At 40.4% G+C, this 23,491-nt stretch overlaps 1 protein-coding gene across 2 annotated transcripts in view; it reads right to left on the bottom strand.

The window, feature by feature from the left end:
* The window catches only part of GPA33 (glycoprotein A33), a 31,683-nt gene extending 10,524 nt beyond the window's left edge, over positions 1-21,159 (bottom strand). For both annotated transcript variants that reach the window (XM_089512246.1, XM_089512245.1), the window contains exons 1-4: positions 21,016-21,159; positions 9,620-9,774; positions 3,538-3,751; positions 1,468-1,632 (exon numbers count right to left, since the gene is read on the bottom strand). In XM_089512246.1, coding sequence (XP_089368372.1) covers positions 1,468-1,632; positions 3,538-3,751; positions 9,620-9,774; positions 21,016-21,058 — 577 coding nt within the window. In that variant the 5' untranslated portion in view covers positions 21,059-21,159. The remainder of the gene's footprint in view (positions 1-1,467; positions 1,633-3,537; positions 3,752-9,619; positions 9,775-21,015) is intronic.
* Positions 21,160-23,491: the final 2,332 nt, after the last annotated feature.

Genomic DNA, 23,491 nt, shown 5'->3' on the forward strand with positions numbered 1-23,491 from the left:
ACAAGGATCCAAACTCTGGTCTCTAGAGTCGTAGTCCAACACTCAAATCACAACACCACAATATTTCAGCTATATTTACCATAAATTTCTTAAGATGCATGTTTGAAGTAGCTTTTATATGGTTTTCACTTATCATGAGAAAAAGAAGCACACCATGGTAATTATTCTGGATTTATTACTATTGCATGTAGTAATATTACTTTTCAGCAGTTGTGAGTGGAATCATGAGCCTAAATACCATTAGAAATAAAAGAATCCTGGTGTGTTTTTGACCAGTTGTTTGTTGAGAACATAGGCATCAAGCCAACATCTTATATTAGTTTGAGTTTTGGATTAGGACTCTAGGGGACAAGGATTCGAATCCCCACTCAGCCCAAGGAAACCCACCAGATGACATTATGCAAATCACACTGTTCTCAGTTTTAGATGAAGGCATTGGCAAACCTCCTCTGAATAAATATTGCCAAGAAAATTATATGATAGGGCTGGCATAAGTCAGGGCTACCTTGAAGGGACCACAAATGCAGACATCTCTAGACTGCAGTCCTGTTTGTTACACTTTCTAGCAAAATGCATCTCTCTAATGTATTAATAGTGTTCTTGTGGACAACACGTGTATTTTTGCTGTGCACCTGTTGTGCAGGGCACAACTACTACTACTTCCAGTCCCACAACCATACTCTTTTGTTATTGCTATATGCATTGTTTACAGGTTTCTCTTTAATAACTTGCAGAAAGTATGAGAGAGTTTGTTGCAGTTAACGCCTTGCTCACTGGATTCCATGAGCCCTTTAAGAAGACACAATACAAGGCTGCCTTAGTCCCCATGCAGCAGAACCTTGCTATTTATTGCTTGGGCAGTTTCTAAATCCCATTGCCTCTTTGAATATTGCTCCTGTTCCTTCCATTGTCCAGAAAAGGGTAGGGGTGTCTCCTCAGTGTTTCACAATTCTTGTAAATGCAGGAGCCCATTTTCAGCTATGTCTACCACTAGCTACTCAGATTTGGGGAGAGCCAAACATTTGAAGCCAAACAGAGGCCTTTCAAGGTCTGACTGCGTTGCATTAGAATCCTCAGATCCCACAGGGGTGATTTATCACACAGCCCCAGCCAGAATGTCCAATGGTCAGTAATGACTTGTTGAAGAACATCTGGAAAGCAATAACAGCTGGTGGTTTCCATGCCAGTGTACCTCTGAATTTGCTCTGTGTTTAAGTTTGAATTTTAAAGGAGCTAAGTAAACATGGGAATTACTTTGGGGATAGCTAGAGATCTTTAACAGCTCCTTTAAAATTTGAACTGAGCTCTGAGATGGATTCACCAACCAACTGAACTAGGAGGCACCAGCTACTAATATAAGGACCTCCCTGCCCCAAATCTTCTACCCTACCTTCAATGCATTTTATACCTGGGAGGGACAACTGTTTTTTTCCACAAAGTACTGCTATCTAATTGAAGTTTGCATACCTGGCAGTTGTGTTCCTCCAAGTGGCCGAAGCTGATTTTGTGCATCATAACTTTGCCAGGTATATTTAGGTTGTGGAGATCCTTCCACAGAATTGCAGGTTAGGTTAATATTTTGTCCATATTGTGCTTTCCCTATTATTGTGCATACAGGTTTAGATGGAGGCACTATGGGATGAGAAAAAAAATTTAAGCAGAGCAAATTTAACAATATAACAGTGGAAGCTATGTTAGTTGCTGACAGCCTAATAGATCACATTTTATTGCTCTTCATAAACAACAGTGGTCCATAATGATTTTCTGTTAAAATCTACAATATATCTTCACAATTTTGCTTGGCCTCATGTATATAATAGTAATGGGGTGGGAGCATAATTCAGTGGCAGTGCAATTGTTTCTCATGCCAGAAGGCTCCAGGGGTATAAATACCATAAATAAATAAATAATAGGTTTTACCAGTACCTCCAAGTAAAAAAGGAGTGAGAAGTTTGCACTCCTCCATATATTATTGGACTTCCAACAACTAGCTAGCATAGCCAATGATAATGAATGCTGGGAGTTGTAGCTCAACAACATCTGAAAGTTCATATGTTTTCCATTCCTGAGTTCAGCTAGCATGTGATGGGTAAGACATGTCTGAGAAAATGACAGATGCTGCCAATCTGCGCAGTCAAAACCTGGCTACTTTCACCTGGCATAGAGCAGTTTTCCTACCTTCCTCGATTTCCTATATACCACTTGATAGAAAATGGGCTCAAATATTTGGCTAACGTTAATACTCTTCCCTTAATCATAAGAACAGTGTCTGTAAAGAGTTTATTCCTGACGTTTCACCAGCATTTGTGGCTGGCATCTGATGCTGGCGAAACGTCAGGAATAAACTCTTCTAGAACATGGCCACATAGCCCGAAAAAAAAATACAAAAAACTAAAGATGTGGGCCATGAAAGCCTTCGACTCTACAGTGTCTGTAAAGTGAGGTATAGTGGAGGTTTTCATCCTTTGATCCTCCAGACAGTTGGGACTTCAGCTCCCAGTAGCCACAGCCACGGACCCTGGAACAGTAGGGGCAGAAGGCTGGACTCCTCCTCACTAAGACTAGGCTTGGTCTGTGTGTGAGCTCTCCAGTGAAATGATCTGGAAAAAACTGATCTCCAAGAATCTTGTGTAGTTTAGCCTCCCCAGGCATTATCAATCAGAAGTGTAGTAAATGATCAAGCACTAAGAAATATTAAGACAGTGGTTATTGTTGCTCCATCCCAGGAGTAATGAAGGCCTGCAATCTATGCTATGAACACTTGCTTGAAAGATATGGAGGGCACTTCTCTGTACTCACTGTTTGTAAGAGTCTTCATATTTCAGGATGTTTAAATGCTAATGGATAAGAAAAACAGTTTGCCATCCCTCTACAAATGTGCATACTTAATAGCAACCTGCCTACCAATGCTGAGCTGTCCCCACCTCAAAAACCATTCTGGGATCCCTAGCCCCATTCCTTAGAACCAATGTTCCTATATAATGAGAACAGCAGTCCCAAATATTTGGAGGACCAATGGCTGACAGCTATTGATCTGTGATATGGGCCTAGAACATGTATGGGTAAGTGGCTAAGGTTGAAATAACATGAGAAACGTCCTCCTAACCCTGTACAAGCCAAACACTGAAAATGGAAGGGACATTCCACTCTCTATTTTTAACGTTCAAGGGCTGCTTCAGAATGCTAAAATAAATAGTAGAAAAAAGAGACTGGAATGTCCCACAAAGCAAGAATGTATTGCTTTGTGCCCCAGAGGTGTTTTCTGACCAAACTTAGCATTTTTAACTTGGAGCTGGGGAGGGTTAAGGGCTACACATGAATGTTCCTCTTCAGCCTTATAAAGTCTACACAGTTGCCATTTCTGATCCACAACAACTATGCATTGCTATTTCATGTTCCACCCAAACACTGATCTAGTACCTTTTTAGGAACAGATTACTATCTGACCAGCACAGGTATGACTTCCTGCTTGCTGTAATGTGCGAGTGAAATAAGATATAGGGCTGGTAGTGATACAAAACATAGGACATGCCTTACCAAGAACCACAAGTTCTATCTTTACATTTTTTGATGGAAATTCCTCAAGAAGCTGGACAGAACACTCATAGGTTCCATGGTCCTCCATGGTTACCTGACTGAGGGTGATGCTGACATTGTTACTGTTTCCATTGCCAGAGAAAGTCAAACGCTTTTTGTAATTGTCTCCTTTATATTCAAAACCAGTACCAAGATCCTTGACAGCAAAATCCTCCTAGGTAAGAGAGAGAGGTACCATTTTAAAAGATGCTTAAACTTACTTAATATTAAGATTAATTTCTGTGGCACAAATCTTTGATTCGTCAACACCAATTTTTACATTCTACCTCACTGTTGAAATCTATAAAGGATTAGGCTCCAGGGGTCCAAATCACATTGCATAATAATCCAGTTTTAGACCGCTTTAACTGCCCTGGCTCAGTAGTAGGGAATCCTGGGATTTGTAGTTTATTGTGGCATCAGAGTTCCCTGACAGAGAAGGCTAAATGTCTCACAAAACTACAGTTCCCAGAATTTTCTAGCATCAAGCCAGGGCAGTTAAAGCCATTTAAAACTGGATTATTTCTGCCGTGTGTTTTGGATCAGAGTTCCTTTGCAGTTCCAGCAGAATCCGAGTGGCAGCCTAGATGTCTGTTTACCACCCATCCTCATCACAGTGGGCCCTTCGTATCCACTGGAGTCTGTTTCCAGGAAACTCACCCCCCCCCCCCCCATGGTTACCAAAATCTGTGCATTCTCAAGTAAAATGGTGTCGCCTATATCAAATAGCAAAATCAAGGCTTGCTTTTGGGAATTTATATACCTTTGAAATATTTTCAATCCATGGTCTGACTGTATTTAATATCTGCATAGCCTGACCTTGGGCTGCTTTCTACAACCTCTCATTCTACAGAGGCTTTTGCCAATACAGGCTCAAAGTTATAAAGACAAACCAAATGGTGTCTTCTCCCCCTTGCCCAATATCTCTTGTGGAGGAAATATTTATATGAAACGAAGTGATTCAGCACTGCAACATGCTACCAAGTGCCATTTTGTTTATTTATTGCATTTTGGGTAAATAAAAATGACCACATCTCCTGTCAATCACTTCTCTATTGTAGGCAATAGTAGTTGAATATCCAAGCATGCAAGAGGATGAAAGATGTGTTTTTATAGATTAGGCAGGTCATTGGTAGAGTGGCTTATTTTATTAAAGAGCTGCAGTGTTATATACTGCTCCAAGGAACAAAGGAGACTTGTTAAATTCAAAGTATTCACCATGTGGTTTTTAATCCACTATTATTTTTAAGCTTGAAATAGTGGAGAAAGTTTCTTTTACTGGACCTTTTAAGGAATAAGTGGATTTCAAGTACTTGAACATGATACAGGTGCAATTCATGTAATGCACTCTTTAAATATCTGTACCTAGCCAAGAAGGGAAATGTACATTTTTATCCAAGCTGATGCAATTAACGGAGAAGAATATGGGAACAGTACTTTTTCATGTGTAATCTTCAATCTAGATACATAGAGCCTCGTTGCCTGCTCAGTATGCTGACATGTACACAGAATGCTTTATTTTAAGCCCCATTTGTGTGTCTGTCTTTCTGTCTGGTGTGATATACTGGGGTGGGGAAAATTCAGCAACACTTTGAATACAGCCTCTTTCTCACTCATTTTTTTAATGAACATTGTGCTGTTAGCCAAAAGTTGTAAACATGAAATCTATTTACACAAAAATAAGTTCTACTTTTCAAGCAGATGATACAAGAAGGAAAGTTCAAACTAAGGACTGGTTTGTGCTATGACCATAAAATGAACATACTACAAGAACAAGACAAAGACATTAGATACAGTACACAGAGAAGCTATATAAAAGAGATGGGAAAAAATGAACGAATCAGATAAATAGAATGAAGAACCATATGAAGATGAACCCCAAATTCTAAAAAGTGAGGTGGAAGCTGCATTAAGACAAAATGGGGGAAAATAAATCAGATAAATCAGATATTTTAGTCAAACTGTTGCAAGCCACATAGACAGAATCAACTCTAGTATTAACCAATATATATCAACAAATATGGGAAACAAAGTGGTGGTCCAGAGATTGGAAGCTATCAATATACATCCCGATCCACAAAAAGGAGACACACAAGAATGTAGCAACTGTAGGACCATAGCATTGATATCCCATGCAAGCAAAATTATATTCACAATTCTGCAACATAGACTCCAACCATACATGGGCAGAGAAATCCCAGAGGTACAAGTGGGAATAGGAAAGGAAGAGGCACTAGGGACCACATTGCAAACATATGATAACTAATGGAACACACTAAGGAATTCAGGGGGTGGACGAGGCAGCTACAGTAAAGCCTCTGACTGCATAGACCATGAAAACTATGGACAGCTTTCAAGTACATGGGAGTGCCATTGCATCTGCTAGTCCTGATGCGGAATCTGTATCTAAGACAAGAGACTACTGTTTGAGCAGAATATGGAGAGGTCAGGCAAGGCTGCATTCTATCACCCTATCTGTTCAACCTGGATGCAGAAAATATCTCATGGAGAGCAGGCAGAAGGAGGAGTGAAGATAGGAGAAAGAAATATTAACAGCCTAGGATATGTGAATGACACCTTACTACTATCAGAAAACATCACTGTAACAACTGTTAAAGAAGGTCAAAGAAGAAAGTGCAAAGGCAAGCTTAATGCTGAACTTGAAGAAAACAAAAAGAATGACTATGGAAGGCCTATATACATTCAATCTAGACAATGAAGAAATAAAAATAGTGATAGAGTTCTTGTATCTTGGATCAAACATCAATCAAAATAGAGATTGCATCCAAGAAAGAAGAAGATTAGGAATGGTAGGAGCTGCCATGAAAGAGCTAGAAAAGATCCTGAATTATAAAATTGATCACCAAACTTAGAATCGCCCAAGCCATTGTATTCCCCATCTCCATGTATGGATTGAGAGCTGGCTAAGCTGATAAGATCTTAGAAGCTTTTATAAGATCAACTCATTTGAGATGTGGTGCTGGACAAGAGTAATAAGGACAGCCCAAAAGACAAACAAATGGGACCTTGAACTGATCAAGCATGAAACCTCTCTGGAAGCCAAGATGATTAAACTGAGGCTGTCATATTTTGGCCCCATCATGAGAACACACGGCTCATTAGAAAAGCCAATAATGCTAGGAAGGATGGAGAAGAGAAGAAAGAAAGAATAACCTCATGCTAGACAGATAGACTCGATTAGGAGATCACAGGTATGAACTTGCAGAATGTGAACAGAGAAGTAGAGGACAAGGGGGCTTGGAGATGTTTCATCCACAGGGTTGCCATGAGGGCAGTTACAGGTTCTACTGTGTCCCAGTTAAACAATCTTGCTGATGCTGGAAGTAACATGTTACAGTAATGCTGTTACATCTAATAGAACAATTGTGTAACCAAAAGCAAAAGAACAATTGTGCACATCATTGATTTTTTAATGCAAGCTAACATTTTCACATAATTTTGTCAAACAACATTTTCAAATTACCTTTTTTTTATTTTCCAAGTATATTTTAGCTAATTTTGGAGATATGTTGAGCAAACATTTTTCATGTGTTTTTAATGCTCGTGATATAAATCCATTTTTTAAAAAAAAAAAAATTAACAAGTACCAGGAAATGTAATATGCTATAAATTCATTTTTGAAGGCTTTACACAGCCTTTAACAAATTAGCTTTCAAATACATTGCATTGTCGGTTTACAGGGTGTGGAGAAGTTCCTGTGTAAATGACTATTTAATAGCTTGCTACTATTAATGTTACTCATTACATTTACTGGTTAAATTTGTAATTCATTATATTGATGGTTATATTGCTTATTGTTTTTATTGCCTTTTGATTGTTCTTGAAATAAAAACCTTTGGTAGTTAGAAAATGGCCTAAGGTTAGGAAAAAGCAAGCAAACCTTAAAATGCCATCAAGAACACCCTCCCTCCCCCCAAAAATGTAATGAGAAATAGTAACAAGTAGGTGCTAATTGTCAAGCAGAAAAAGTAACAAGATTGCCAGACATTGCTTTTCTTTGGAAAAAGAATGTTGTTGTGCCCTTGATTCACCAGAAAGTAGTTACTGCAGGCAACATCATTAGTTCCAAGCTCTGCATGTTACTTTTAAAAACAAGCATTTTACGTTCTGCATTCTTGGGATGACATGTCTAGCAGCCTTAAAATATTTGCCACTTTTATCAGATGAAAGGAGCTGCAGTGAAGGCAGATCAGATATCCTGTCTTGTGTAATGACCAGGCAATGTTAGCTGCTGCTAGCTTTGACTTCCTTGTTTGTTTGTTGGGCCCCAGCCACTATAATAATGCCCCAAGAAACTGTGAAGTGGCTGGAGTTTGTTTAGGGGGGGAAATAGCAGTTGGCCAGACTGATTATTTAAAATATTTTTGTTTGAATTAATGGTCAAATAGGAATTTGGAGGGCTGTTTCCAGGCAGCCCTACTTTCACTTTCATTTTAGTCTCATGTCTTGGAATGTCACACAATGTCAAGGTGCTTTAAAGGTCTTTCATCCCATTGATGATATGTGCAAAAGATAACTACATTTTTGTTGTTCTGTGCCTTCAAGTCATTCTCAGCATCTGGCAACCTGAAGGTGAACCAACCATAGGTTTTTTTTTTTTTTGGGGGGGGGGGGGGGAGCAAGATTTCTTCAGAGGATTTTACCTTTACTTTCCTTTGAGGCTGAGTGTGACTTGCCCAAGGTCACACAGTGGGTTTCCACAGATGAGCAGCAGGCCTGTAGCTAGGCAGGGGCAGCTGGGGCAACCGGGGCACCGCCTGGGGCTCCCAGCCAAAGGGGACCCCAAAAGGCGGTGCCCCAAGGTGGCACCCATGGTGCGCGGAAGGACTCAGAAGCATGTGAATGCTCCACCCTACCGAGCCCTACTTTCTGCCCCAGGACCCCTAAAGGCCTAGCTACGGGCCTGGCGAGCAGGGATTTCTGCCCTGGTCTTATTCATAGGCCAATGCTCAAAGCATTATGTCACACTGGCTCTCAAATGCATCTTTACTCTCAAGAAATTTATGGGTTAGTTTTCAAAGCCTGCAGTATAAATTTTAATCTTTTTTCATCCTTAAGCCTTGCCTGATAGCTTTGGCATCTTCTGTCCATTTCTAACTTTTTTTAAAGGTTACTATAAGAATGGTGCTTATCTATGATTTTTTTTTTGGACAATGAGAAACTCATAAATCTGACAAGAGACATTTCTTTCTGGAAAGGAAAGGAAAGGAAAGGAAGCACTAGGTTCTATTAATTTTGTTTGACTTGTAACATTCTTATGTTTTTCTATTGATTGCCACTGTATTGATATTGCTTATTGTTATTGTCTGCTTTATATCGCTGGGGGGCTGGGAAGGGATTAGTTTGCTTTTTATTGTATTTTTATTGTACCTCCACTGTTGTTAGCTGCCCGGATTCCTCGTTGATTGGGTGGGATACAATGAATTTATTATTATTATTATTATTATTATTACAGGTTCTGAAAGCAAAGTCATGTGTTGCAACTGATGTGTCACTCCAATCAGCCAGCAGCCTCCTTTTCCTCTGGTCTCTGAAGCATTAAAAGGCAATGTCTCCTGTTCACAACTTTGGAGTAAGCATAATTTTGGTTAAGAAGGTTTACTTCCATGTCATCATGGATGGAATTGAGCTACATGGCTGCAGCAACATGTGTGCTTGTTTGGCAGCAGTTCCTCTTGGACAGAAAAGAACTTGCTTTTGAGTCATAGGTCTCATCATATGCATCTTCTATTTATAGTGCTATGCATTCTCATCTTCAGGCAACAGTTAAGCAAGACTGGGGGCAAAGTAGTTGTCCCATATTATGTGATACCAAACTAAGCATTTGGCACTAAGGGAGAAGATTTTAGGCTACTGTCTGCCCTCTTCAGGTTGCTACCAAGGACAAAGGAACCCTTGTTTCTAGCTTACATCATAAACATTCTGTTTCTTTGACATACCTGGTTCTTCAGTCTGTTTTTTCACAAGACACTCATGCATATTCATACGTCACACACTACAACTATATAGCATAACTGCTCACCGAGTCCTGTATTCTTTTCCAGGAAACAGTGTCTCCATTTTTTCGACTAGTAGTTGAGCTGTGGATAAGGCACTGTAGGGTGGCATTGTCTCCTCTTTTCACTTCCACTTTTGCCTGAGGTCTTTCTATTGTGAAGGTATGAACAGCTGCCACAACTAGAGAGAGAGAGAGAGAGAGAAGGCAAGAAAGTCTATTTTGATCTCTGTCACCTTGACTAGAAAACCATACAAGCACTGAAGTAAATGAGGCTGAACACCCAACAAAGGTAACACAGTTAAGCCTGTGATGTATCTCTACAGTTGCAGCATCCACCGTTTCTTGTTTGCACATGAGAAGGATTGATGAGACAGACAAACACACCTGTCTTCTTGGGCCAATTTTTGAAGCCATTCAAGACAACTGGGTAATTATTGTCATCATTTGGGGAAAGGTTTCATGATGTGCAAGAAGGCCTGAATTCTTACATGTGTAAGATGGCTCAAAAAGTACATTTGTACATTTTTTGCCTTCCCTCAGGCCTAACATAAATTTTTGCCTGCCTGACAACACTTGAGTGTCACTTTTTTATCTCTATCAACTAGCAGCAGAAAAGAGAGAGAGAGAGAGAGAGAGAGAGCCATGGCATTAGGGAGACATCTCCTCTTTGTTTCCTATCTGCTTGTACTAGCCTTCTCCAACTTAGCATTTTCCAGATGTGTTTGGGTGACGCTTTTATTATGCCATCACTCTGTCTCATTTGCTGAATTCAGACCCCATCATCCTCCACTCTTAACTCTGCCTTATTTTTCCACTGCTGCTTCCATCATTTTACTTTGACTCACCATGCAGCAATTGATTCAATGCATCTCTTCTAGTTGGGACTAAATAGAATTCCACACAAACTGTCTTTAAGGGAGAAAAGGCAAAATAGTTGCATAGTGCCTTTTAATTACTTGGAAAGAATCTGGAAGCACTCTCCAAGTCTTATCACCCACAGCTAGCATAAACTTTGGAGTCTTCAAAATGATGTGGTTCTCCTTGTCTGCTACTTGGCCATTAGCCATGTTTGTTGTGAATGATGAGAGCTGTCGTCTAACACATCTGAAAAATATTGGATTGAGGAAAGGTAACATAGGCCCCGTTCACACTGGTGTGTTTGCCCTGGGTAGATCTGGGCAGATCCGGTAATCCCAATACTGAATCTGTCCAGAACCATGTTCACACTACCTTTACTTCCCTGGTGCAGTTTACCCCACTGATGTTCACACTTCTTGTCAATCAAATGATTTGCATATTCACTTCCACTGATGTCAATGGTAACGTGTCATGCAACCATTCACCAATGGCACGGGTGCTTTCCCCTCTCCTTTTTATTAAAATGTAGCATCAATGTTCGCATATTCTTGTCAACTTGTCAAATTTAAAAACCTCCAGGTGTGTGTGCGTGTTGTGTGCCTTTGGATCATGTCAGATTATCCCCCTCCCAAATGCCATCTTTCCAATTCCAGTGCCTTCCCTCCTCTTTTCCCCTAAATGCCATCTCTTCAACCCCAGAGCCTGCCCTCCTCTTCTCCTCCAAATGCCAGTGCTCCAATGCCAGTGTCTTCCCTCCTCTTCTCCACCCAAATGCCAATCCTTCAATCCCAGTGCCTTTCTTCCTCTTCCCCCCAATGCCATCTCTCCAATGCCAGTGCCTCCCTTCCTCTCCCCCAGTGCCATCTCACCAATGCCAGTGCCTCACTACTTCTTCCCCCCAAATGCCATCTCTTCGATCCCAGTGCCTCCCTTCCTCTTCTCCCCGCAAATGCCATCTCTTCGATCCCAGTGCCTTCCTTCCTCTTCCCCCTCCATGCCATCTCTTTGATCCCAGTGCCTCCCTTCCTCTTCTCCCCCCAAATGCCATCTCTTCGATTCCAGTGCCTTCCTTCCTCTTCCCCCCCCCATGCCATCTCCCCAATGCCAGTGCCTCCCTTCCTCTTTTTCCTCCAAATGCCATCTCTCTGATCCTAGTGCCTTTTGTACACATATGTAGTACATATGTAGCACAACCATTCACACATCAGTTTTGGGAAACATATGTAGCTCAAGCATTTGCATAATCTGTCATAGTTTTTTAAAAGGCCACTTGCAAAGTGGCAGGTGTGAGAGGGGATGCATGTCCCGCCCACTGCCCACCCTCTGACTTTTAGCCTTCCCCCCTAAATGACTCGATCATAACCAGGGCTAATGTTCACATTGGCCTGGCCCCATTTTTTCCCAAAAGAAACCGTCAAATCCCTGATTTCAGAAAATCTGCATTAAGGGTGATTTGACTCAGATCTGGTGTGAAAAATACTGATCCTAGTATGTAAAAACCGGCACCAGTGGGAACAACCCACTTTTAATCCGGTTTGGGATACAGGGTAAAGGGTAATCTGAATGGCCTCATAGATATTCCCTCCCCCCCTCTTTTCATCTCATAATTCATAGCTTCTTTCTCTGTTAGTAGGCCCATCTTTACTAATGGAGGCATCTAATTTTTTTTCCCTGCAAAGGGAGAAAACTGGTATTTGTCATCTGAGTGTGCTTCATTCACAGTAGATATTTTGTCTTGACATAATTCACTCAGGCAACAGTGCTGCAGCATTCATATGTTTCAGTCCCCTTAACAAGGCAGTTTTAGTATCTTCCCCATATTGTAGGTAGCATGTTGAAGTGTCAGGACATCTTTTTTTCTAGTCACATATCAAATTCATAATAAAACCTGGTTTCCCTTAAGATCGTATAATAAAAGCAAAATCCAAATGAAAACTTTTTCTCGGTCTTATAGCACTTCAAGGGCTTTGACACAAATCTTCATGTGAGAAACTGCCTTATATTGCTTGAAAAGGATATTTTCCTTACTAATACACCTAAATTTATCCAATCAGAATGGCCATGATCATGACGGCTGGAGTATTCTGGGAGTTGGAATCCAAATAAATAATATTTCCAAGCTCTTGGTCCATTTGTCCAATATTATAACCTCTAATGGGCAGCTGTTCACAAAGTTCTCAGATAGAGGTGTAGCTGATCAGCTTGATCCTTTTAAATTGAAATGTTAGGAAAAAACATGAAATATCCTGCATGACAGCATGTGCTCTACAAATCAGTCATTGTGGCCCATGGAAAGAATAGGGGTAGGTCCCTGCACCGCAAAACAGAAGATCAGCAAACATTTTATCTAAAACTAACAAAAGGTGCATGTGAAATGAAATAATCAGGTCAGGTAAGCCTTGCATAAGTAAATAAAAACAAAAACATTTTGAATTTTCTAGATATACTTGAAAACCTTGCAAAATACATCCAGGGATTTTTTTTCCCCATTCACCAACCTCCACTTTTCATATGCTATCCATTTTGATGACTAGACCCATGCTTTTTTAACATGCTAGGACATAGCTGGTTATGCAGGATGAACCTTCGCAACTTTTCTCTCTATTTTGCTATTTACACATGCTCAGTAGGGAATTCTGGAGGCAGGTTCAATTTACCTTGCCAGCTGTATGCAGACAAATATAGGTCCTTATCACATTATCTTTTAACCCAGCAGCAGCCTAACAGGCTACTATGCCATGGAGGCAGGGCTTATTGCACTGTAAATCACCGCTGAATCACCAGGTGCTAGAATCCCGTGTCCCAGTCATGCTCGGCCAGCCCATTTTAAAACTCTGGGAGCTTTTGTTTTCAAAAAGGGGCTGGCTGAGTATGGCTGGGACACAGGATGCTGGCACCCGGCGATTTGGTGGTGACTTACAATGTGATAATCCCTGCCCCAATGCTGCATCCTGGTTGCAGCCTGTTAGGCTGCTGCCAGGTTAAAAGGTAATGTGGTAAGGTCCATAGCTGCTGTAGGATTGGCTAGAACAAGCTTTTATTGCATTGTTTACTGCAGAGACACTGGAACCTGAAAATGAAAATTCAGCCTTCCTTCGCCATCCTGGCAATGCTGATGCTGATTTAAAAAAACAAAACAAAAAAACAAAAAAAGCCAACCAGCTTGACAGGGAATAATGAAGAAAAGGGAGGCTGGGCAGGAATAAAAAGACTTTGTAAAATGGAACCTCTTTGTCAGAGTCTTTGTTAACTTAGGTAAGCCTGTATTTCCAATCCTTTTTTCTCACGTGCATTCACAGAATGACAAGGAAAGCAACTGTGCCAGCACCAACAGATGTATCTTTCAGTATTTTCCTGGCCCTTGTTGTTGCCATAGATATCCAGAGATTCACCTCCACCCTCTGAAGTCAGGCAGAGGTATGGCATTTATATATTTTTTAAAGGTACAGTCTGAAGAGTTCCCCAGTCTAGATCAGACATGCTTGTCCTGCCTAGGATGACATGCAATTACAACACAGAATTTGAAGGGACCTGGACATAGACAGAGTTGCATTCTTGCATTCATCTTCCTTAAATTGCTGGTTCCCTTTATCCTGCTTGCTTGAGTTCATTGACTCATCACAATAAAGTGTGTGTACTCAACTGAAAGAGGAAATTACTATGAAAGGACAAGGTCCTCTTTACCTTATATTTTTATTGACACACCACACCTAGCTACCACCTTTATATGCACTCGCATATTTAATGTCTGATTCCAACTGTCATCTCTTGACTTGAACAGCAGTTCAGCAATGGAAACAATTACCTAGAATGGATAGACTGCCCTCCAAACTTCAGACAGAGGCTGGAGACCTATCTGTGGGAGACTGTAGCTCTGAGGCTGAAGCTGTTTCAATATTCCCAGTTCATTATTCACACAAAGCTTCTAAACACAACACACTCATTCAGGTGACTTGATGAGTTTTTTGACCCTTAGCCTCAGATGTCAGCATTTAATTCCTCCATATTTCTTATCAGCATGGTTCAGAAATTCCCTCCTTCAAGATAAAAGTCATTTTTTTTCATAATAATGAGGACAATACATGATGATTCTAGATGACGATGATAAATAAACTGGCATGTTTTTCTCTCTGAAGCCCCTGTCCAACTCTCTGGATGGTCATTAATTAGATCAAGTTGGAGGAAATGCTAACTTGCTGCCAATGGACAGGGCTTAATTTTCCTAACAGTTCCTGATCACCAGGTAGCCAGTTTTGTGCTTTTTGCTATGTACATGATTATTCTGTGAAGTGGTTGAGTTGTGCCAGAGAAACTGGTTCCTCCAGCTTTCAGTTCACAAACAGGGCATAAGACCTGCCTTGGGGGGAGCAGAGAGGGAGGAGGAGAAAGCTCAGCTTCAAAGGCAAGTCATCTTTCATGCTGCATCTTTTCTAGCCATTTTCTGCAAGTGAATGGCTCAATGGCAGAGAACAAGATTTCTGTGCAGTAGGATGCAAGTTTGATCCCTGACACTTCTGTCTCAACTGCCACTTGAGACTGTGACTATCAGAGCATGGAGTACAGGACAATATGGGCAAATGGTCTCATTTAGTAATAACTTTCAAAATTTCACACTAGACATGAAAGCTAGACTTTCTGCAACCTCTCTCACCACTTAGCACTATGATCTACTTAGGGTTGCCTATTTTCAGGTTGAGAAACAGCTTTAGCCCTGGATTAAGATCATGAAGTCCTGGCTGAGTTCTCAATAGTGAACTAATCTATGTGGCATTCGTATGTGTGCTTACACCTGAGCATGGAAGTCACTAGTTGCAAATGAATTATTTGTGTGCTTTTGTGTGTGTTTGTCTATGTATATGTGCCTTAAAGTCACCTTTCAATTTATGGCAACCCCATGAATTTCATACACTTTTCTTAAGCAAGAAATATCTTCATTAGGCAAAAGAAGGTTACACAGTCAGCCCTCCATGCCCACAGATTCTTGATGCACTGATTCAACCATCCACAGCTTGAAAATATTGCAAAATATATACTTTCCAAAAAGTAAGCCTTGATTTTGCCATTTGATATAAGGGCCACCATTTCACTAAATAAAGTAGTGAAACTTGAGCATCCCCAGATTTTGGTGTCCAGAGGAGGTCCTGGGACCAAACCCCAGCAGATACCAAGGGCCCAGTGTAATGCAATGGTAACCTAACAAAAGACAACAAAAGTAACTCCTTAATTACAAGAAATGAGAAAGAGTTGCTTTTAAAAATTACAAATGTATCAGTAAGTTTGGTGCCTTGGAACTGTAACAATAACTGCTTACTTTTAAAGTAACACTTCCTCTCTTTCTTTCCCTCTCGCATATATACAGAGCATTTGAGGGAAAGTATCAGTTATATATAACAACAAGGGCTGAGGCATACTATATATCTTGGTAAATCATAATTTTCTTTGTTCATCTGGAAGAGAAGGATGCTAAAAACACCTTTGTACATTAATCCTGTGAATGAATCCACTTGAGTACAGGAGCCTGTGCCAAAGCCCTTGATCATGATATAGTGTGATCACACCTCTGATGCCTACCTCTGATGCCTTGAGCATAGGTGTGTGCATAGAGCAAGCATGGGCAATTTATTGCCCTACACTAGATGTTTTGGGAGTTAAAATTTCCATGTTCCTTTGCCATTGCTAGTTAAAACTGTTGAAACTTTGGGAAAACCTATACATCTCTGTATGTTGTTGTTGTTGTTGTTGTTGTGTGCCTTCAAGTCATTTTTTAACTTATGGCAACCCTAAGGCAAACCTGAAAGCCAGCGTGGTGTAGTGGTCTGAGTGTTGGACTACAACTTTGGAGACCAGGGTTGGATTCCCTGCTCAGCCATGAAACCTACTGGGTAACTTTGGGTGAATCACACTCTTTCAGCCTCAGAGGATGGCAATGGCAAACCCTCTTCAAACATTGCCAAGAAAACCCCATGGTTTTCACCCTAGGGTTGCCATAAGCCAGAAACTACTTGAAAGCACACAACAACAACAACAACAACAAGAACAACAACAGTAACAAAGACAAACCTATCATAAAGTTTTCTATGGCAAGTTTCTTCAAAGAGGGATTGCCAGCTCTACCAGCTGGCCAATCTTGACCTGCAGCCTCTAAGTAAAAAAAATGTACACCCTTTCTGCATATGAGTGCTAAATTTGAATAATGAAGAACATATAATAAGACATAGCAAATACTGTTAAGAATCAACACACGCACAACAATTTAGAAGTGGTCAGTCTCAGGGGATGGCAGAGGCAACCCCCCTCTAAACAAATCTTGCCACGAAAACCCCCATGATAGGTTTGCCATAGTGTCGCCATAAGTCAGAAACAACTTGAAGGCACAAAACAACAAAGAGAATGCTGGAGGTTTTGTTGTGGTCCCTGGACTTCAACAGCAGTGTTAGCCCATGCCATAATCCAGACCTGAAGGCTAAATTTTGACAATGAGAGCTTCCTAAACTGCCTTCCCAAAGTAGACTCACAATACCAGTTGCTTTGGGATCAAGTGTGTATAGCTCACTTTCCCTCCAAAATACTATTTGCCCAGCAGCAGGGATCAGTCTGGCACTTGGTCAGTTAGGAAGGAGCATAAAAAGAAAAAGCCAGCAAAAGCGAATTTTGAACCAATGACTCCCAGCAGTTGATACCAGAAAGACTCATCAGTCAAGAGTGGCAGAGAATTGAGATGACAGTCTTTAATGAAATAAGGTGTTAGGTGGATCCAGGGAAGAAAGTCAGCTTGTGTCAATAGCAACTATTGTGAATTTGCATCAGAAAGCCTGATCTGGCTTGTATTATCTGTAAACAATTCTATTAACAGCATTCATCTGTTCAGTCTTACTTAGGCAAGATATGAGTTAATGTCTTAAAAACCTTTGTTTTTAGCCCATTCTTTGCACTGACATTCTGTGATTGACTTATAGTCTTATTTTAACACTCAAAGATCGCTGAGAACAAAACATTCTTGCTGCATTTTTCACTGGGCTTTGACAACCCCCTGTTTTGTGTCTTCCCTGTATGCCTTCTTCTGTGTCTATAGTATTTCTTTCTTCCTATGATATCCAGAATATCATGTCTTATTATTTCATTAATAGCTACTTGATCGTTTTTGTTACCCTCAGCTAAGCAAGGAAGTTGAAATAGGTTATACATCTGGAACTGGCTGAATATGTTAGGAAATACGGTAAGCTGAATGAATAATTTGAGATCAAAAAATTTAGCAGTAGGTAGGAAGTTCATCAAATCTCATAAAAATAGGGACAGTGAGAGGATGATGCTTTAGCTTAGGGATGGGTAAAGTGTAGGCAACATGCAGTCCTGGAACCTAGTTTTGCAAAATATGCAACAACAAAAGAAATCCCTACAGGCACACCCTACAGCACTTCCCAATACTTCTATTGTCATTAATGGCTTCATGAAGTGCCATGTCATCACTTCTTGTCCCCATTTTGGATGATAAAGATAAAGATTTGGGAACACTGCCAAGAGAGTGCAGCCCACTGGGTTTGGAGGGGGGAAATTAGCTCCCAGTTTCATATAGCTCATTGTTAAAGTACTGTATCAATTTTATAAAATTCCCATAGTAGGTTGTTTGGTACCCAAGAAAACAAAGGTTTGTATCATGTCACACAATACTGCTAAGTCAAGAAGCTGGCTATATATATTACAGTTATGCACAAGGAAGCCCCAATAATAATCTTTTTCAATTTGGGAGAGGACAATGGACAAGAAAGAATCTTTGTCCTTGTCCTCCACTTGCTGTTTCTTTACTCCAAATCATACCAAAATGGCTTTAGTCTCCATCCCAGCACTGTCCATTTAGATTAGGGATGTAAATCATGCCTTCTCTGGATATTGTTAGACCACAACTGCATTTTTTACTATTGGCTAGGCCAACTATCTCTTCTGGGAGTTGCAATCCAACTCCCATCTAGAACATGCTGGGTGCAGCCCAAAGACCATATGTAGTCCCTAACACTGTTTTTGTTAGGGCCTCAGGCATCAAAAAGTTCCCTAAAGTCCTCCAAATACCCTTGACAAGATGTGAGAGGCATTTCTTTCTTTTTGCTTCTTGTGTGTGTGTGTGGGGGGGGGGGGCATCCCTGGTCCGTTTTAGACTCAAGAGATGTTTTTTTTAAAAAAAATCAGAAAGTGAATAGGAATGATTTCTTGGTCACTCTCTGTTGCAAAAAGCTCTCTCCTGGGTGTAAAATGGTCCAGGGAGGCCTGAATATCTGTCAGAAATGCCCCATAATGCCCAGAGTACCTTAGGGATAGGGAGAGTATGGCCCTCAAAGTTCTCCTGGGCAGCTACTGTAACCTCCTAGCTTCCAGCTGTTGCCTACCACTGGCTAAAGGGCTGGATGGTTCCCAGTCCCACATCTGCTTTAAATGCAGAAATGATGTGAATCAAGAGGACCGCTTGCTGCACATTCCACCTCACTAAAGCTAGCTAAAACACCATATTCCTTTCCTGCCACACAATTCTGCTCAAAATCATCTCCTCTGAATTTTTCTTTTAAAATGGGGGGGGGGGGAGAGAAAATGTCATTAATGCTCTGTTACCATGCGTTTCCACAAAATGTGTTGTTAGCATCTTAGCTGTTTTCAACTAGAGTAAGGATCAGCAGGGTGATACAAATGGTAGGACATAGAATGTTAGAGAAAATAATAAAGATCACAATAGCATACAACTCCTATATTTCATAAGAACATTAAAGGTGTGTTTTACCTTAAATATTTATCTATAACACTGGAATAAAATCCATTAAGAGCATCAATAATCATTTGATAGTCAGAAACTGTACCCAGGGAATGCAGAGAAGAGCAGGGTCATGCCTGCTGTGTCTGCTCCTGAAATACAGGTATTCAGTGATTCTGTAAGTCCAGAAACTGTATGCTTTTAAAGCTAGCATTCAAATGGCAGTGTCTCTGATCATCAAGGCATTTTTAAAACAAATGGTTACAGGTGAAATCTTTTCACTTTCATGAATTAAATGTGCAGAATTTCTGACAATGAGAAAAGAGCTACAGTGTTGTCATTTAAGAATCTGAAATCAGTTTTGGTTTGTGAAATTTTTACCTTGCCTTTCCTGTAAGGAGCTCAGAGCAGCCAGCATTATATCCTGTCTCCTACTGTGTCTTCACAACCCTAGGAAATAGGTCAGGCTGAGACTGTGTCACTGCATGGAGGCCATCCAGTTACCTTTTTGGCTGAGTTAGGGATTTTAACCTAGATCTCCCCAGTCTTAATAAATTACTGTACCCTTTTCACAGCTTGGTGCTCTTCACCTGTTCTGGGCTATAATATCCCATGCTGACTGTGGGTGATAGGGACATTATTCCAATGTGTTTGGGGTGCACTAAGCTGTTCAAGTCACAGCACACTGGCTGTTTCAGTAGTTCAAAACTTTGAATGGTTTAGTTATCAGACTTCAATAAGAAGATTTCAAATCTCCTGGTAACAGAACACATGAAAAATATTGCACAATTGGTCATCTTGGTCCTGAGTTTTGTGGTTTATGTACAGAGCAAACACCTTTTCCACTAAGAGCAATACCACGAAGATCCCTTTCATAGTGTAACTAACTCTTCTTGTTTTGTGGTATTTTATAGAAAGTTCAGATATTGCTTCTTCCATTTGATGCACAAACATTTCACAGATGAAAACTGGGACCCTGTGGCCAAGCAACATCAGCAAAAATTATTAAAGAGGAAAAACAGAACAGCAGTTTGCTTTTGCATGAACCTACAGGGAAGGGTAGGATTTTACCCCCTCCTCTCCTGCTGCTGATTTAACTACCTTTGCACTTTGAGCTCAGTTTTCAGCAATTAAAGTAAGCTAGGATTAAAGAGGAAAATAAGAAGAGGAGAGAAAACTTGGAACAAAGGCAGCTGAAAGAGTGGAATGACAGAGAATTAATCAGAACTGTTCCTGTCAAATCCTAGCCCTCATTGTATTTTCCCATTACTTCATCTTTTTTTTCCCTGTTGGCTCTGCATTTGGATTTTTGTTATTACTGTAATTGCATTCTCTCAGTGAACAATACTGCTGTTGCACTCTGTTGTAACCCCTAATATTGAAAACATGATTTGGAGAGAAAAGCAAAATAAATGAACAATGCCTTCTAGCTGGTAGTGTAACAAGCCATCCATCTGAAAGTAACTCTGGATCCTGAACAGAGCTTGGGAAAAGTTATTTCTCTCCCCCCCCCTCCCCTTCCTTTTCTGCTACTGTTTACAGAATCCTCCAGCCTGTATGACCAGTGGCCACACCACTTTCAGGATTTTGAGAACTTCAGTTTAAAAAATGCTAGTTTTCAAAACTCTTGGCCCTGCACACAAAAAATCAATAAGAAAATAACAACGCTATATTTATTGAATGACAAGGGTATGAAATGTGTACAAAAGTACACATTTGTACTGTGAAAAATCCACAGGCAACAAATCTTATTTCCACTGAAAGACTTACCTTCATCCTTAGCTTCTACTAACATACAAACTATTGATACAATAGTAGTTCTACTCACCTGCACTGAGTACAAATAATTGAGCCTCCTTGTATGTCCTCATGTCTCTTTTGCCTCTCCCAAAACTTTTTGTATTGTTGCCAGATAGTTCCTACGTGATGTTTGTATGTGTGGTGTTTGAGAAAAGACGAGCTGCCTCCTTGATTGCAGTTTGAACCTCTGTCCCCACTTCCGGCTTGCACTTGCTTTTTTCCACTCCCTTTACCTTTTCAACCTTGCTCACCTCCCCACATATTCTGACTAGAATGACAAGCCAATTTACCACTAAGTTTCTATCCTTATCTCTCCCTCACTAACTGAAGAAATAGACTATGCCTTTTTAATTTGCCGTACCCTCAACCAAGCAAACAAAAAAAATAATTCTGCCTGAGAAAAAGAACTTATACAGAAGAAGAATGGAGTTTCCCAAAAGTTCAGGTGAACATGTTGTAACAAGCACCATGAAAAAATGTATAATGAAATGACACTGGTGCTGCTCCAAGCATTACATGTTTTAAAAATGTGATAGTGAAACAGTGCTCTGTACCATTAAGACATCACAACACTTTTCAAAATATTGGGTATTATCTATGGCATACCGCCCCTTGCGGTTGCGTTTTTTTCTGTTACATAATTATAGGACTTTAATTCCACTTTAAATGCCATGGTTGCATCCTCTGGAATCCTTCAGATTGTAGTTTGGTGAGGCACTAGACCTCTTTAGCTGAAACTTCTAAATTTCCTCCCTAAACTGCAAATCCCAGGTTTCCATAGGATCAAACCATGGCAGTTAAAGGAAAATAGTGCTATACAGTGTAAAAAGACCTCTTGTCTAATTTCTCTCACCTAAACTCTGCATCCTTCTTCTATTTATTTGTTTATTAATACTCCTATCCCACCCTCTAGCTATATCACTAGAAAAAAACAATAATGCTAGGAAAGGTAGAGTGTAGAACAAAGAGAGGAAGACCACAAACCAGATGGATAGACTCAATCGGGGGGGGGGGGGGGGGGTTGTGGGCAAGGGCTTGCAGGATCTGGGCAAGGCAGTGGAGGATAGGGATTCTTGGAGATATCTCATCCACAGGGTCACCATGAGTTGGAACCGACTCGAGGGAAGCTAACAACAAAAGATACCATTGTTACATTGTAAGCTCTTCCAGTCCTTTTTGCATTTTACCAACTAGAACACATTTATAATTAAAGCCTAAAGAATTGTTATTATGTTCCTAATGTTCTTGCTTCTCTTGAATCTCCTGAGACCAATACTTTGTAGGTGCCCGAAAGAGGTACAAAGGTTATATTCTCTCATAGAGACTTTTGAGAAATCAATTATCACTGACTATATCAGTAATGGAGAGTATAGAACCTTTTGTTGTTGTGGTGGTGGTGGGTTTTTTGTTGTTGTTTTTTGCTGAGGGCCACATTATGAACAGGGGAAGTGCCTAGGCATAGGGCTTTTCCTCTTTCGAGCTCTGGATGGCCATGAAGAATAAGCCTTGAATGGTATAATTGGGTTAGCTGGAAATTATCTATAGATTCCAGAAATCCCATGCCCAATGCATAGGAGTAGAAACACCACTTAGTCATCTAAACCTAGACAGTACAGGCCATAGTATTCTGTTTTATTGCCTATGTACTTTATATGCCTGAGGGTCAAACTAGACATTAAGGGAATGCCTGTTCCCTATGAATAACTTGTTTTTCTTTCCTCAAAGATATGTAAATCATGAAGCCATCTTGCAAATCTTCTGAATATGCCAGCCACAACTGCTGGCGAAATATCAGGAATAAACTCTTCTAGAACGTAGCCTCATAGCCTGAAAATCCCACAAAAACCTATGGATGCCAGCCATGAAAGCCTTCACTTCAGTGATCAATCACAAAAGAAAGCATGCTCAATGCAAGATACTTAGATGAGGAAAACAGTGCTTTTGTTGTAACACCAACAGCCAAAAAAAAAAAAGTGGTGACAGATGTATCATATAGTTTGATCCTCATATTTTGACATCCTTTACTTGGCTTACACAGGCAATGTGGACTTTAAAAATGTTTTAATGGATTGTTTTTTCTTGTTAACTGCCCTTTAGTCGATTTCAATCCATGGCAACCCTATGGATGAGGTATCTCCAAGACCCTATGTCCTCCACTGTTCTGCTTAATTCCTGAAAATCCATACCTGTGACATCCTTAATAGAGCATTTAGCATGCAGCCTTCCTCTCTTTCTACTTCTCTCTACCTTTCTTAGACTCATTGTTTTTTCCAATGATTCATGTTGTCTCATGATGTGTCCAAAGAACAACAGCCTCAGTTTTGTCATCTTGGCTTCCAGCGAGATCTCTGGCTTGATCTGCTCTAGGACCCATTTGTTTGTCTTTTTGTCCATCCATGGGATCCTCAGCACTCTTCTCCAGCACCAAATCTTAAATGACTTTATTGTTATTTCTATCTTATTTCTTAAATGTCCAGCTGTTACATCCAGACATGTTAACGGAG

The sequence above is a fragment of the Sceloporus occidentalis genome, unplaced genomic scaffold, assembly GCF_023333645.1.
Source record: "Sceloporus occidentalis isolate IW3139 unplaced genomic scaffold, rSceOcc1.0.p SCAF_2, whole genome shotgun sequence".
Lineage (NCBI taxonomy): Eukaryota > Metazoa > Chordata > Lepidosauria > Squamata > Phrynosomatidae > Sceloporus > Sceloporus occidentalis.